General features: G+C 36.7%; 1 protein-coding gene across 2 annotated transcripts; it reads right to left on the bottom strand.

Moving 5' to 3' along the window:
• Positions 1 to 3979: 3979 nt before the first annotated feature.
• Positions 3980 to 8632, bottom strand: LOC100876772 (podocan). 2 transcript variants are annotated; one of them, XM_012290532.2, is made up of 2 exons: positions 8438 to 8632; positions 3980 to 5537 (listed from the first exon to the last, which is right to left on the bottom strand). In XM_012290532.2, the coding sequence occupies exon 2, from the start codon at positions 5533 to 5535 to the stop codon at positions 4207 to 4209; it is 1329 nt and encodes a 442-aa protein (XP_012145922.1). In that variant the 5' UTR covers positions 5536 to 5537; positions 8438 to 8632; the 3' UTR covers positions 3980 to 4206. The 2 variants fall into 2 exon arrangements, with proteins under 2 accessions (XP_012145922.1, XP_076388437.1); XM_076532322.1 differs by lacking the exon at positions 8438 to 8632 and adding an exon at positions 6044 to 6063.
• Between the last annotated feature and the right edge of the window lie 8333 nt (positions 8633 to 16965).

Raw genomic sequence — 16965 nt, 5'->3', positions numbered from 1 at the left:
CTGTCGGTAGGTCTATCTTTACGGTCCCTGTTATTAATAGCGTTTCGTGATATATTTCTCCTATGACTTTGTGGTTCGAGTTGGCGCAACATCGTTTCGCGGGTCATTTGTTGCGATTCGGAAGTTTGCGCGATCGCGATTACCTGCCGGATGTTTTTAGGGGCTTGTGCTCTTACTTCGGTCGCGTATTCTGTTCGTAGCCCTAATATGAATTGTCGGAGACCCTGTTTCCTCTCGTATTCGGCGTATGCTCTTTTGTTCTCTACCGATTCTTCTGAATTTACCGTACAGCTTAGTACTTTATTTTGGATTTCCAAAAATCGATTTGCGTATTGCGTTACAGTTTCGTTTCGTCTTTGAAAACATCGCGACCTACTATTTTGCCATACTTCGACAGGTTGCGTACTGACGTACATTAATCGAAGTGCCTCGAAGAATTCATTATACGTATCAGTGGTGTACGCTTCCATTTCGCGCGCTACCGTTCCTACTATTCTTTTCGCTTTTATTAGACGGAGGAAGTAGTTTTGTTTCTCACGTGGTACTAGTCTTCTTACTTCGTCGATTTCAGCTATAAATGATTCTACATTTTGTAATTTTCCGTCAAAGTCTCGTATTACTTCAATAGCTTCTTTAGGTGTCAGAATGTCCTCATCGTCAGTTGTAACCGATGGGTGTCTACTACTTCTAGTTTCTCTAGCTACTTCTTCTACCGCGTTGTGTATATCGCTTAGATCAAGGTTATTGGTTGCCATTTCGGACTCTATTGAATCTGACGAATTTGATGCCACCATTCGAGCGGGACCCTGCACTCCTCGAATGGGCCATATGTAGGATGGTACGAATCATACATTACACACTGCTCGGGTGAGACCCTACACTCCTCGAACAGGCCATATGTAGGGTGGTAAAGATCATACATCGCAACACTATTCGAGTGAGACCCTATCCTCCTCGAATAGATCACCGTGAATAATATCACGCAACGTGGATTATCACACGAGTCATACAACATTGAGCAAGACTCTGTTCTCCTCAAATCATACAACATTGAGCGAGATTCTGTTCTCCTCAAATCAAACCACATTGAGCGAGACCCTGTTCTCCTCAGGTCAAACAATAACAATTGGCGCTAACAAACAAATACATATTGTGCAAGGGGTTTTTTATGCCGCAAGGCTTTTTCAAATCATTCGAACCAATAAACTATCATAATTTTTTGAGGCTCAATTACGTCTAAATAATTTTTATTTACCTTTCTCCTCAATCAAATTCATCCATTCTTTTGAAACACGAAATTTCTCCATGTTGGAAAGATTTCGACGATACAGTTGGAGTATCGCCATCAGGCAAATTAAACAAAAACAATTGTTAGTATCAGCATTTTTTCAAATTCATCAGAAAATAATATTTTACTATTAGATTTACGAACAGGATACGATAAAGCATGTAATGTTTAGGTGATGTCCCTTGTAAGGTGTTTTACAACCGATCGACTGGGATGCCGATATGATGACAATATTATAGGGGTATACATCAAAGAAGTCTCGCCGCTTTCCACCGAGATTACCTGGGATAATACAAGATTTTAATTGTCGGGATCAACATCCTGAGATCGTTAGCTAACCGTGGTTGATTTCAGATGGACAGACTTACCATCAGGAGGGATGGACTGTAGGGTGGATGTCCGAATCCTCACGAACGCGGAAGAAGCGTTTGAGTGCCAAACAAGCGCGGTAATTTAGGAGTTGTTTACAGCCTAAATATTTATGGGAAAAAAAATACGTGTTCCCTAATTAACTTTCCTCTTGAAGTTTTACTAGATTTTATTTCGATCAGATCAAAAATGATTTTTTTGCACCAAGAAATTGGTCATTTTAGGGGTATTTCATCCCCTAATTTTCATTCCCCTTACAACATACCTATGCCAATTTTTGTCCTCTATCAAAAGATACTTTCATACCAAAAATTATCAAAATTGCTTCATCGATCTCAAAGATATCGCAATTTTTCCATTTTACTCTCACGCTTTGGGGGTTGTTTCATACCCTGTAACCGTGCTGGTTACATAATATAAGAACACATTATATATCAGTTTATGTATTGCCGCGGTATGGGGTATCCCTACTCCGCTCATACGTCGTGATCATGATTTCATGGGGTTACGGGTAGAGTATTTACCCCACTTTCACTAATTATGCGTGCGCATCGATCCCCACTCGATAGCGATCGAAGGAGGTCGATGCGAGGATCAAATTAGGCACTCTACGTCTGGAAGCGAATCGAGTCGGTTCAAGAAAAATCTATTCTGCGAAACACGGTACGCGATTGCGAGGTCAAACCGACCTGATAGATTCGTCAAGCCGACAATTTGTCCGCGACGCGTAAACGCCTCAAACCGAGGAGTCGATCGTTCAAGCCGAACGGTGGCACAGTCAGAGTCAGATTTCGGAACAATTAGTCGATCGTGAACAGCGTAGTAGTCAGAACGTAAATATTGATTTGTATTAAAGCGAATAATCAAATAGATAATTTCTAAATTCTTTGGGTAAAGTTGTGGTAAGTAACGGTTGATTGGAAGTCGATTCTCTTTAATAATTTTCGTCGTTATTCCCACAGTTGTGAATAGCGACTGAGATCATTTAAATTGTACATTTTGGCGTGGTACAGCTCTCAGGCTCATACAGGCAATTGAAGTGTCGCTCGGCCCACGTAAAGTGTCCCGCCGTATCTTCTAATTGTACCTGTGTGCCCTTGCGAGAGGTAGTCTCGCTGGTGTAGAATTGTATGATTTCTGCCATGTTTGATCGAGGCACAGCTCACAGACTCGTTTGAGTAACCAGAGTATCGCCCAGCTCACGAAAGTGCCCTGCCGCTACTCCTTGGTTGTTCTCAAATGCCTTTGTGAAGAGGTGGACACGACCGCGTGGCACAGCTTTCGCTCTGTTTGGAGGTTAATTTGTTCGAATCGGATTCATACTCAGTTTGGGTAACCGGAGTGTCGCCCAGCCCACATATTGTGCCTGCCGGCATCTTCTAGTTGTTCTCAATCAGTGCATGAATCTCATAGTACAGGCACCTTTTGGCTTTTCCCGAGTTGCTCGACGGGGTCAATTTGTGTGTTACTGTACTATTCGCGTCGCGAATTACACGATCGGATCAGTACTGTTGGAATCAGGCGTCCGGCATCAGAGCAAGTCTTGAGCCCCAATAAACTCCTCTAGACGAACTCCTAGGTGTCTCAACCTGATCTCGACTTCGTGCGAGTCTCCACCGGAACATCTCCTCCGATTTATCGGCCGAGTGTAAAAGGTGCTGCGACAATCCTCAATCGTGCTATTTACCGAGGCATCGACTCCAACCACCAATTTAAATATATATCTGTAAATAACTAATCGAAATTTCACATAAAGCATTTACATTCCTTTCGCATCTTCGAGCGCCGACTCATTGAAAGTCACTAGATTGAACGAAACAGAATTGTATTACAAAATTTCGTAAAACGAAACTCTTATTGTTAAATATACATGTATGTACGTATGTGTTGGCTTTGCAGAATATATATATATATTGTCCTATGTTAACTCTAAATGAAAGAGGTTTCTAACTTTCTTTAACGACCAGTCAGACCACTCCGCTATCCAGTACCTGGAGGCCCGAACCCTCCATTTAAATCATTCATAGATTAAAGCACGTTTATTCTTACTGAGAAGCCCAGGCTGGGCTTTAAACCAGACAGAATTCATAGAAAATATAACAACAAAATTCGTAGAAGCAACGCCCGTCTCCGGGCGTATCTAAATAAACAAAACCACGTTTACAACCCTAAATATGTTTTACCGCAGATTAAAAAAAAAAACGTGTCCCCTAATTTTCCATGGACTATAACATATCCAAATTTCAGAAAAATCGGAGAGTGACACTTCGGTAGGTTTATTTGTTAGTTTGCCGTAACGAAAGGGTTGAGAAAAGTCAAGGGACTGATTGATTGCATTTATTCAATACTTACATACATTATACATAAAAATAATTTACATTAGTTTTAAAATTTTGGTATATATATTCGTACGAAAAAATCATAGTATATTAAATCCATTTTGTTACATAATGAAACAAATATATGTGATACAAAGTATGTAAAGAGTATTACCAAATTCTAATTAGAGTACCTTGTAAGCTAATAATTTCAATATCTGCTATCGAGTTTTAATCTACTATAATCAGATCTGGTTTACCCCTGCGTACACAAATGGGTTTTGAACGTTTCTGGCCAATGTTCAAATAAATCGTCATATTTTCTGGTATTGTTATGCTGTTACCGCCAACGTATTTAAGAGGATTATCGTCTAGATAAACTTGCTCCAATGCGGTGATAGTCGTGCTTAAGAATGGTGTAATTGAAATAAATTTATTCCCTGATAAATCTAAATATCGAAGGTTCTCCGTGTGCAAATCCCAATGTACTGGCAAGTGATTTAACTCGTTATCGCTCAAATCTAATTCTTCCAATAGTTCTTGAGATTTAAACGTATCCACGTGAATGCTCGAAATCATATTTCCAGCTAAACTCAGTTTTCTTAGATTTGGTAACATGGATAACGAGTTTGATGTCAAATTTGTTATCCTATTGCAATCCATTAACAGCGTGCTTATGTTTAAAGGTTTCATAAACGGTATCGTGCGGAACATATTATTGTTCAATATAGTTATTTCTAAAGAGATCAAAGGCGTAAACACTTCTGGTTCCAGTGCTGTTAGACCATTTTCGGACATGTTCAAACACCGAAGGTTAGCCGTGTCGACGAATGCTGTGTCATCAAGTACCGTGATTGGATTGTTGGAGATCGAAAGGTATTCCAGACTACTCAGTCCCGACAGATCGAGATCATAGTTCTTTCCTACACTTGAAATCCTGTTATCGTCAACTGTGAGTGATATCAAATTTTTCAGTTCTTTGTGCCAGATCTTCGAAATTTGATTGTTGTTAAGATTCAGTTGCATAAGTGTATTACTCCACAACAGCAAGTCAAACCAAGAGAGATGATTATTTGAAAGATCTAAATGCGTTAATTTCGGAAAAGGATTAGGTACGTTGATTTTAATGGATTCGATTTTATCATTTCTCAGATTTAAATGTAACAGCTTTGGGTACACAGTATTTACTACCATGATATCGTTAGTAATTTCCCATGGTAGAGGCTTTTTAAGCTGATTGCCGAGAATTAATGATTTGACGTTTGGCAAATTACCAAAAGAAAACAAATTTGGTGGTCTAATATAATTGTTTTCGAGATTTAGATACATCAAATTTGGCACATCATCAAATGCACCTTCCTGTATGTTCCGGATTTCGCCATGTGTTACGCTTATGCATTTTAAAATGGGTGAAACTATGAAATTATGTGGCAGGTTCTTGCCGAGATAGCCGGTTAATTTTACCGTCTCATTGTTACAATACGCTGGGTCCTGGTGCCAATTTGCAGATACCAATGAAATTGAAAGAATGAAAGCTGTTATGGTAAACGTCACCTTCATACCTGTAAAATTATAGGAAACAGATTATTGACAGAAACGCTTGTCTTTAACTTTTTGAATTCGATTAGCACCGCTACTACGGTCACCCACAAAAGTCTAGATACAATATAAGTTTTTTTATCAATATTCAATTGGCTATACATTGCAATGAAAAAACTTCGATATATACTTTTTTATAATAATTGGGGTTACCTTCTATGACATTTTATACTTTTTACTTAATACTATTGCAGATCTTTTAAAGACGAATTAAATTACCAAATCTCGGGTAGTCTTAAAGACAAAGAAATATAAATTTGAACATGAAATGGTAATCTGCTTTAACGGATGATAATTTGTGTTTGTTACTAAAACTCAAAGTTGTATTACTAGAAATTTATTTACCAAATTATCTACGAATTGCACCAGACAATTCACAACAAAGAAGAAATGTCAACACGCAATGGCTAAGCTATTAAGGTATGGGATGAGGACGCGGCAGGGAAAAATAGAGACTCTGATTTTCCACCTTTAACTTTCCGAGTTTATTTCACAATGTGGTCCACGGCCGTACTCTTTGACTAACAGTGATGAATTGAACTGAACTGACTTTCATACTAAAAACACACACCCTCATGCACCCTGACGCATTCTAACCCAGAATCATTCTTTCCTCTTCCAAACCGAATCGTTCTCACTCTAAACCAATCATTCAACGATACACGCGTATTTCTCAGGCGTTCCTCGAACTCGGACACCCAACGTGACACTCGAACCGATGATCCAAACATCCTCTCGCAAACGCTACGCAGCATTCACTCGGACCCAGGTAAACAATTCATTATTGCATCTCATTCACACCCAAAATCCTTAAGACTAGGCTAAATATAATAAATTAAGCAGGGACGTGGCGGCCGCTAATCGACGCCACTGTTATAATACTATTAAGTAAAAAGTACAGTGTTCTTCCCAAAAAAAGAAAGGTTACATTGGCAATTATAAAAAATATTTTTCCAAGTACTTTTTAAAGAAATATGTAGCCAATAGAAAATCGGTCAATTTGTGTTTGAAATAGTTTTTCGTCAAATTATCGCAAATATTTGATCGTGGAAAGTGTTACGGAACAGCCTATATAGGAAGCGTTCTAATATTTTTAACCGACTTCGAAAAAGGAGGAGGTTACTCAATTCGATCAGTATATATTTTTTTTTTCTATGTATGTTCGCGCATTACGCCTAGCTGGATGGACCGATCGGAACGATACCTTTTGCATATGGTAGGTGCTGACTCCCCATTGGTACCATTATCAAAAAAATTTTCATTTTTTAATTGCAAAGTGTTGTTATTGCAAAAAACCGGCAACTTTTGAAATAAACTTTTCTCGATTTTAGTGTGCTTTTAATATCTTATCACGGACATGATTCTGAACAATTTTGTTCATATACAAAGTTTGCGGAAAGCTTTTGTTTTCGAGATATTAGCGAAAAATTGTTATTAACTTTTGAAATCAGCTTCGAACGATTTTAATGTCCTTCGAATATGTTGTTAGGGGCGTGGTTCTGGACAACGTTTTCCTCTTGTATAATTGACGGAAAGCTTTTGTTTTCGAGATATTAGCGAAAATTGTTGTTAACTTTTGAAACTAACTTCGAACGATTTTAATGTCCTAATGCGTTATTAGTGGCATGATTTTGAACGAGTTTTTCCTTATGCATAATTGACGGAAAACTCTAGTTTTCAACTTTTACTGACATAACTTCGAAATTTTTCCCCGACTGTAAACATTGCTACAAACATAGTTTGACATATATGTTCATTACAAATTGTGAATGTAAGCACTCGTGTAATTTCGTTATCCACTATATACAGGATGGCTCACCACATTTTGCCATCTAGATTTGCGTCATTATTATTACTTATAGCAAACAATGTTTCAGATGAAGTTGAATGGTTTTTAGAGGGACATATGCTAGTGGTATATTTTTTTTTGTAGGTGGACGTGTAAAGGACATATGAAGGTCATTAATGTTTTTTTAAATGGAATCATTTATTTTTTATTCATCAGCTGATACTCCTTCATATTCTTTGCAAAAAAGTATTAATCTATTTATGTGAAATAATCATTAGTTTAGAAGATATTTTAATTTTAATGTCTATTTACAAAAAAAGTTTAATGTGGCGACCATTTACATCAGAACACTTTGTGAATCGAAAAATTAATGACTTACTAACATTCCGTAGTGTATAATCTTTCTGCATGTGTAGCACTTTTCTCAGCTTCAAAATAAACTGATATGTAACGTGTCTATCTTTTCTACTTTAGAATACTTCGTTATGAAGTGATAATTCACCGTATTAGAGACATAACAGAGACTAAATTTCACTGTTACTGCGTAACAAAAAAAAAAAAAAAACTCACAATTCGTTTGGTGACACGTGATCTCTTAAAGCATGTAGAAAAACATTTGCTGTTAAGTTAGGGCAATTCATAATATTGACCAAAAAGTCACGATTTCCTAACAAGTTAGACTTAAAATATCTCCTAAATTAATTATCTTTTCACATAAATAGATTAAAACTTTTTTGTAAAGAATATCAAGGAATATCTGCTGATGCAATAAAAAATATATGATTCCATTTAAAAAAACATTAATGACCTTCATATGTCCTTTACACGTCCATCTACAAAAAAAATATACCACCAGCATATGCCCCTCTCAAAAACAATTTAACTTCGTCTGAAACATTCTTTGCTATGACTAATAATAATGACGTAAATCTAGATGGCAAAATGTGGTGAGCCACCCTGTGTAAACAAGTTATCAAAATACATGTGTCAAGGTTGTCGGAGCTACATAATTTTAAGTTTGACTAAGATTAATAAGGGATATTGATATAAAAAGTAAGAGGTATTTTTACATACCTCTAACGACTCGAAAATTGAAAACTGTCCTTAGCTTGATGGTGACTTTATGGCAAAAACAGCAAAATTTCTTTCTATCTCCTCTACAATGTTCCTTTTTTTTGAAATTTCTTAATTCGTTATGGCGAATTTCTTCAAATACGCTGTAAGTAGTGTCGCGATTTCTTCTTTAGCTTTGCAAGTGCGATTTTATGAAGGAAGAGTTCACGTTTCATAAATATATAATCGTATTATCGCTGAATGGATACTTGGTAGGGGTATGTACGTAAACCAAATGTTAACGCAACGAAGAGCTGTTTTAAAGCTGCAAAGTATAAACATAATTTATAAACAGATGTGTCATAGATTCGACCTTTTACCAATTTTACGTAACCGAATAATCGTCGAACACTTAATAAATGACTAAACTGCAATCAGATTTCGCCCACAAATTCTTTGTTAGATTATCGGAAGCATTACTGCGGAGAATCAACCAACAACCAATTTCCTTCGAAGACAACAATCTAAAATCAATCAGTTCATATCATAGATAATTCATCACATAATCTCCATTACTTTAACGACTTGTGAAGATGGAGTGGGATATTTACGACAATTTAACACATTATTGACCGCTAGCCTATTTATCGGCTTTTCGATTGCCAACGCTTATCGACCGCTAGCCTATTAATCGGCTTTTCGATCGCCAACGTTTATCGACCGCTAGCCTATTAATCGGCTTTTCGATTGCCAACGCTTATCGAAAAATTGAATTATTATTACCTTGAATTTATTTTTTGAATGTTAGTTTATAAGGCCCTCTATTATATAAAATAAATGCAAAATAAAGTATAAATATCAATAAAATTACATTCCTTTGAAACAAAAGAAATATGCACGACACAATGAATAGCGAAAATTTAGCCGGTACTGGGAGTAAGTGCGCGCGCGACTAAGCCGGTACTTACTGAGTGGCAGCCTCAAAAACGACCGGTCAATAAAGTGTTAAGTGGCCAACGTGAAGGTTCCTACTTTATCTATTGCTCAAACAGTCTTCCTATAACATAATCCTTAATTACTTGAGCGAAGTGTATGTGTATAAGTAATTTTACTTTAGAATAATCAAAAACTTCAATCGCGTTCTGCTCATATCTTTGTTTCCCAACTTTTGACTTTGAAAAATCGCAATATGGCTCGATTTGAAATTTTGTGCAGTATCGTTCAAAGCAAAACTATTTGTAGCAACACTAGTTCAAAGCAAAACTATTTCATTTTCAAAATCAAGTGGCTAACTTTGAGGTTTAGAATATTAAAAATCTGGAAATTTGGAAATTTGAAAACTTGGAAATTTTGGAACTCTGTTTATTTACAAATTGATAATTTCGGTAATTGTTACTGGGAATATTCGAAAATTAAGAACTTCGGAAATGGTAAAAATTGCAAAGTGTTTCAAAAGTACGCATTTAGATTTTAAGACTCAGGTCATCAGCGGTGCATAGGGGCAGGAGTGTTAAAAATGTTTGGATTTTTCTCGGATAGTTTAACGTTGGGGATTTCTAATTTTTTGGGAGATTCCCATTTCCTTTCAAGGTTTTGGCGCGCTAGCTGTCCTTATCAGGCTGCGGGCTATTTAATTCGACGGAAGTACGGAAGCGAGAGATTCGTTCTTGACCGTTCGCGCTAGACCACACAATTGACCTGAGGCGATGCTCTCTGACGAAAATTTTAATTTCTCGAAAAAAGTTGTGACTTTAATCAGTTAACTGTGATGATCTTTTTGCAAAACGCATACCAGTGTGTGTCGCGATAATCAAGCGATGACGAATTAGCTCTCAAGAATTTATGAATCCATCACAAATCGTTTACACCTTTTATTTGTTTATTTCATTTCGTGTTGACCTCTAAACATTTGAAACATATTAAACATATAAACATTTTAACCATATTACATATTTCGTGAATATAATTTAGTTTTCGCCAAAATTACAATTTAAATATCAAAGTTGTAACAAAATTTTACGTATAATGCATATAGTCACCATGACACAAAATTCTGCCACATCTCCATGACAAATACAGTCGTCAAACACACTTAACTTGTTAAATTGGTTGTACAAACGAACGGGAAATTTAAATCAAACAATACTGCTTTCATGTCAACCTCTAACAATTTAAAATACATTTGTATTAAATTTTCTGTATATTACCAATATTGTCTTTCCAGATATTTGCATCAATTTTACAACATTAAAAAGTTGAATAAGAAAGGAATATACCAAAATGATTACTACATAAAATATATTTGAAGAATATATATTGCGGAAATGATTGTTACAATTTATAAGTTACAACTTATAAGAAAATGAAAAACTATATAATTACAAGAAATTACAAATGAATATATTAAAGAGATATGACAAAATATTTATTACAAAGAAATTATTGGTGAATATGCAGGTTTAAACTATTCCTTCTATCCGTACTCTTTGGCTAGACGTTAGTCATAGTATTTAAGCGGTAACATAACTTTATAATAAAATGTGTCCCGATACAAGTACATACTCGGGTGATAATTATTTATCCTATCGTCATCCGCTAAAGTTTCATTCCCGAAAAACTAAAAATAAAAAATTTTGATTCTTAAATTTAAAAATGAACTCGTACGAATCATTTTGTCGAACGTCTCGATCATCAATCCCTCTTTGCTTTTGTGTCGTCATCCTTGTCTATGTTCTGCTCATTACAAAGAATGCAGTTCCAATTCTATAAATGTGAAACCCGAAGTTTTTACACTTATGGAGAGAATACTGTAGTGACATCTTCCAATTAAACGTATGACATCCATTTTCAAATATGTTTCCTCAGCTAATAAATCATTAATGCAATTTACTGGTGTACAGATCATCTACACATCATTAAACACTGACATATTATCGATACTGATACTTTACTTTATGAAAGCAATATGAATTCTTTTATACCAAATAATGGTTATTTTTGAAATTTGCTTCTTCACGATTTGTAAATGTTGCTTCGATAGTTCTCACAATAGTTCGTATAAATATACCATTTGTATTTTGCATCAGATGCAGCAAACATTCATAAAATTGTACGCTCTTTTCAAAGCCTCGTCTACGTCACTCGAGATGTATTGATAACTGATATGAATGAAATTTCTAAGAACGAATAAAACGCATCGCACTATCTTCGACTGATACCCGTGCGGGTCACGCTAGATTAAGTCGTTCTATATAGCACAAATAGCCAACACGTAATTTAATTGCAACTTAAAATTTAACTACAACTTTGTTTGAATATCTCGAGAACGAGAAAAGGAAAAGTAAATAATTACCTCGTAAAAACCTGATAAGGAAGTAATTTATCATGGATAAATATAAAAAGTAGAAGAGTCGAAGAATTTCTAATTTTAGTTCCTATACATTTAACAGATACCTGATAAATAGCCTAAGTGTAAAAAGTTATTCTTGTCCCGGTACTTTTTTACTCTCGTTCATTTACAAATATTCTCTTCGTTAGATAGATTCTGTATCATATATTAGGAACATTCATTAGTAATTACCACCAATAATCTCACGAATGTTATTTTTACCACCTCCGATTTCAATCACCTTGAAATATGTTGTCAAGGTTATCATTCTGAACAACTTCTTGTTATACATGTCGGACTCCTTTCGATTTAGAGATATTTGAAAAAAAAAATTATCTTAAGCCTGTATCAATTTTCGACATCATTTTGCATTCAGTGGAATACCGTGTGTATATATACAGGGTCTTCAAAAAGTCCCGGACCGCTTAAACAACTTGAAACATAGGCGTTATACACAAAAATTCGTTGAGACAAAAGTTGTAGGAAATTTCCCTGGCTATCCAACCGCTACCTCAGTCGTCACTTTGACCTTGTCCTGCAAGATCATTTCAAGGTCGTCCATTTTTTTTTTAATTAGCAACCCCCAATTTTGACACCGGAAATGAAAAGGGCTGACAATTTTACGTTCAGATACGATTTTGACCATTCAATGACAAATATCCAATACAAAATATAATTGCAACGTAAAATTTAACTACAACTTTTCGCGAATATCTCGAATACAAAGACTAAGCAGAGGTAACATGTATGTACATAAAGAAAAGTTGATCAGTGACCTTCACAACATATTTCAAGGCCACTGAAATTTGTGAAAACTCATTAAAGCAAGTGATTACCTCATGGTAGTTTAACAAGGATTCAGTAATCACAAGGATGGTAAATAAAATAATTTATCATGCATAGATGCAAAAAGTAGAACAATGAAAGAATTGCACATCGGCCTTTCTGGAAATCGTCGGCAGTGTAATATTTAACGAACTGTTCAATTAGTGTGGATATCAAATCCGTCATATTTTTATTAAACGAAACGTATTTTCTACAAAAAAATAAAAATCCAACACTCTTACCAGAAATTCATTTATAAATGCTTTTGGAAGTCACCATCTCCGATTTTTCTGTAATCGAAATATTTTGTAGTACAGGTGAAATTAGGGGGGGGGGGGGGGGGGGTAAGTCATCATTTTGCTGGTTTCGAATTTGTTAAGAAATGACCAGCCTTCATAGTTTGCAAATTTTTGCCCATTTTAACGAAAATGGTGTTTACTAAGCTAAATTTTTTTTGTGTTATTCATGAAGGATTGTGATATTTTAAAATATTTTTTTTAACTTTGTCAATTTGTTATAAAATGTCAGAAAATTTAAACAAATTTTTTTTACGTTTTTCTCAATGAGGGGCGTAAGGGTTAATGAGGGTTAAAATTAAAAAAAATATTTTAAAATAGCCCTATCCTTATACAATCAAGATTGTTAGAAAATTTGTCAACTTGCGAACAAAATGTATGCAACTTCCTATTTCTCAGCAATCACGTTATACGCTGACTCAAAAGCTATGCTGCAGAAGCGTTACGTTACGATGGCACTATTTTTTTTTTCATTTATTTGTTTAAAGTCGCATCAACCACTCAAGGGTTATTAGCGACTCGGAGAATACATAATTAGAGCTTGTTGTACAATTTAATCATTCTGAGGTACTGCAGTAGGTTTTGGATCGATGTGTTGTCCTTCACATTGTCCTTTAGGGTTGGTTTTATGTTATGCCGTTGCCTGATTGGGGTATATTTCCTGCAGTGGATGATGATATGTTCTATTGTGAGGTGGTCTTTGCACATTTCGCATATTGGTGGGTCTGTTTAGTGTGGCCCATAATAATTCGAGATACCATCACTTGGTCTGGTCTAGGTAATTTCTAGGTAATAGATTTTCCATAAAAGTCGTTTTTATTGATTTTGTACGGGATTTTGTTAATGAATTCCACTCTTTATTCCAACAATCTTTAATTTTTTCTTTAAGAGTGGAGAGTAATGTTTCCGCATGTGTGCTGTTGTCGTGGTGGTTGGGGGTAGTCGAGTTAGCTGCTTCTTTAGCTGCGCGATCCGCTTTATCATTGCCAGTTATATCAATGTGGGAGAGGATCCACATTATTGTTATTGAATTGTTCTTTTGGCTTGATCTGGTGTAAGCTTCTTGACATTCTTGGATGACAAAGTCGCTTGTCCATAGTTTCTGTATTGCTGAGATGGCACTTGTGGAGTCACAGAAAATTGCAAAATTTGTATTTTGGTCGGTTAAAGTTGATTTGATGGCGTGTGTAATTGCTTGAAGTTCGCATAAAAAGATAGGTGTTTTGTGGTGAAATTTAACTTTTTCGGTTGACTGGTTCCTGACAATTGCATATCCGGATCCGATTCGTGTCTTGGACCCGTCTGTGTATATGTGCACGTGGTTTGCGAATTCCGCTTCTAATTCTTGAAATATAGCCTCTAGCATGATTGGATCAGAGTTCTTTTTACTGTAGTTGAGTAGAGAGGTGTTAGTGCTAATTCTTGGAATGGTCTTGGAATACATTATGGAAGACTGGGTTCTGTGGGTGGGAGGCGATTCTGACTGCAAATTTGATACTTACGTATTTTCTTCTGATTCGTAGTGGAGTTTCTGAAGCTTCGCTAAGGATGCTATCGATCGGGCTAGAGGGGAAGGCGCCCACAGTTAATCTAAGAGCATTGTTATGTACAGGGTCTAATTTCTTTAGTATGTTGGTGTTGGCTGAGTTGTAAATGATTGATCCATAGTTCAGTTTTCATCTCACTATTGCCTTATAAGTTAGGAGTAGGGTTTTAAGGTCGGCTACCCAGTTATTTGCAGCTATTGTTCTAAGTATGTTAAGTCGTTGGTAGCTATCAGTTTTGAGTTTATTAATATGAGGCGTCCATGTTAGCTGAGAGTCAAATGTTAATCCTAATAGTTTGATAGAAGATGTTTCCTTGATTACACTGTACAACAGCCAACTGATTTCGTAACGGCTACTATGAAATTTATATAGTTTTATTCAGGAAAATTCACAGATTCTTCTCGTGTAAAAAGCCACTGAATAGCTGCTACGGTAAAAGCACAAAAAGTTTCCAAAGTTGAAAATTTTCAATTTTCTTTAAATTAATTTTCTCAAAAACTGTACGTCCTAGAGAAAAACGGATTTCAGATCCGTATTCACCTCGCAAAAATCTATAAGAATTTCACAGTAGCCGTTACGAAATCAGTTGGCTGTTGTACAGTGTAATCTAACAAATCTAGATCTTCACAGGCATGCAGACAAATTTCACCTTTAATTGCTTTTCCCTTTTGTAATCGCGCGAAGCTCACACTAATGCAAGACATATATAAAGAAATATGTACATTTAACTTTTTTTTATTAACTCCTTGTCTTATAACATCGAATCAGACGTGTGGCGCACGTTATACTTCAAATATGACATTCCCAAATCGTGTTTGCATAAAAATCAAGTTTTGAGATCGATACCAATTACAATTTGTATAATTGAAGATCGCTAAATCCAAAATATACCTAACATTTCAACGTTCTTTATTATCTTAAAATTGAAGAAATAATTGGGCAATTCTAATTGACGCAACTGCCGAAAAACTTGTAAGTTGAGGAGTTAATTAATATAGTACATGATAGTGATTGCTAATAAAATATTCTGATTTTTAGTTAACTAACATTCTGTTATTTTATTTGTCAGCCATTTGTGAAAGAATTTTTGTCTTTGTTTTAAAGCGCCTATGAAGACTGTTATCTAGGACGACCGCCACGAGTGCCGGAATCGAGACTAGTGAAGGTCTTTTTACTTTTTGTAGAGAAGCCACACTGCACTGTGTGGTTATGTGATACCATTTTTCTTGTATTGCGTTGAAGCTTTACATTTTCACTAATCCTGTAAAAAGAAACATTAAAATAACGAGTCGCATCGTGTTGAACTCATCTTGTCGCGCGAGATATGTAGCATAAGCCCCTACAGTTAAACAGTTAATACATTCTGTATTCGGTCCGGCCGACCGGGCTGCGAATGTGCTACCTCACCCGATCGGGTATACGCGACAAACGCTCCATTTCTAGATCCCGAATTCACTGTCCCTAAGAATTCATCTCCAAACAGACATAGCACCGGTCCATATTCCGATGGGGATTTCCATGCCACCCTTAGTACCTGTGATAGCGAGAATGAACCTCAAGCAACGTTAGACAAGTCACCGTCGAGGGCGTGGCCCCGAAGGGCGGGTTTCCTCTACAGCACATCCATTTCTGCCGGTGGCATCCGTTGCTCAGAAACCTGAGATTGACAGCTATATGGGTGAAAGTTGTGCTGTCTACATCACGGACTCGTCTCGGATACTAGATTGACTGGGTCCATCACTCCCACACCTTAGCGACGGCCGTGCATTCACCCAACGCACAATCCCATGTAAATAGGACTCCTCCTACGGCGTTTGATGGGGAACCGCCGAGGGCACTCATCGCGACGCCTCTTCCACGCAAGTCTGCACACCAAAGGCATCCGTTATCCAGACGTTCTGGAATTGGGCAGCACCAAGATGGCTTTTTAGGGTAAGCGGTGCGTGGTCTTCAGGATCTTGTCTCAGATACTAGGGCAAGCCCCGACACCATGCAAAAGCATCAGAGTTGCGCGCGGGATACCAGAAATTGAAGTTCGCTTGGTAGAGGCAATAGAATCGGGTTCTTAACGTGGTTGACGTGATACAGTCGGTTTATTTGAGGTTAATGCGGCAAACGCTACCGGATTTGTTTTTATTTGATGTTGACGCGGCTTATCTGCTAACAGTTTATTGGCGCAGGGTCTTACAAACTAACGCAATGTCTTACAAACTAACGCGATGTCTATAAACGCGGAACGCAATGTCTTATAAACGCGGAATGTCTTACAAACTAACGTAATGAACGAACAAACTATTTACACTTAACGCACTATTTACACACTTACAAACTATCACTGCTCTCGCTCAGGTCTAATGCGGTGGAACGCCCGCAGATCCACCGGGTCCTCTTCGGGGTGGGCTATGGCAGACGACGGTCCTCCGGCTGCAGCGGAGAACTGCCTTTGGGACCTCGGCCCGTATCCTTATCCTCTTGGCATTCACTCTCTTCACT

This window comes from Megachile rotundata, chromosome 6 (assembly GCF_050947335.1).
Source record: "Megachile rotundata isolate GNS110a chromosome 6, iyMegRotu1, whole genome shotgun sequence".
NCBI classification, from domain to species: Eukaryota; Metazoa; Arthropoda; class Insecta; order Hymenoptera; family Megachilidae; genus Megachile; species Megachile rotundata.
The sequence above is the reverse complement of the archived record's forward strand: the minus strand, read 5'-3'. Positions and strand labels throughout refer to the sequence as shown.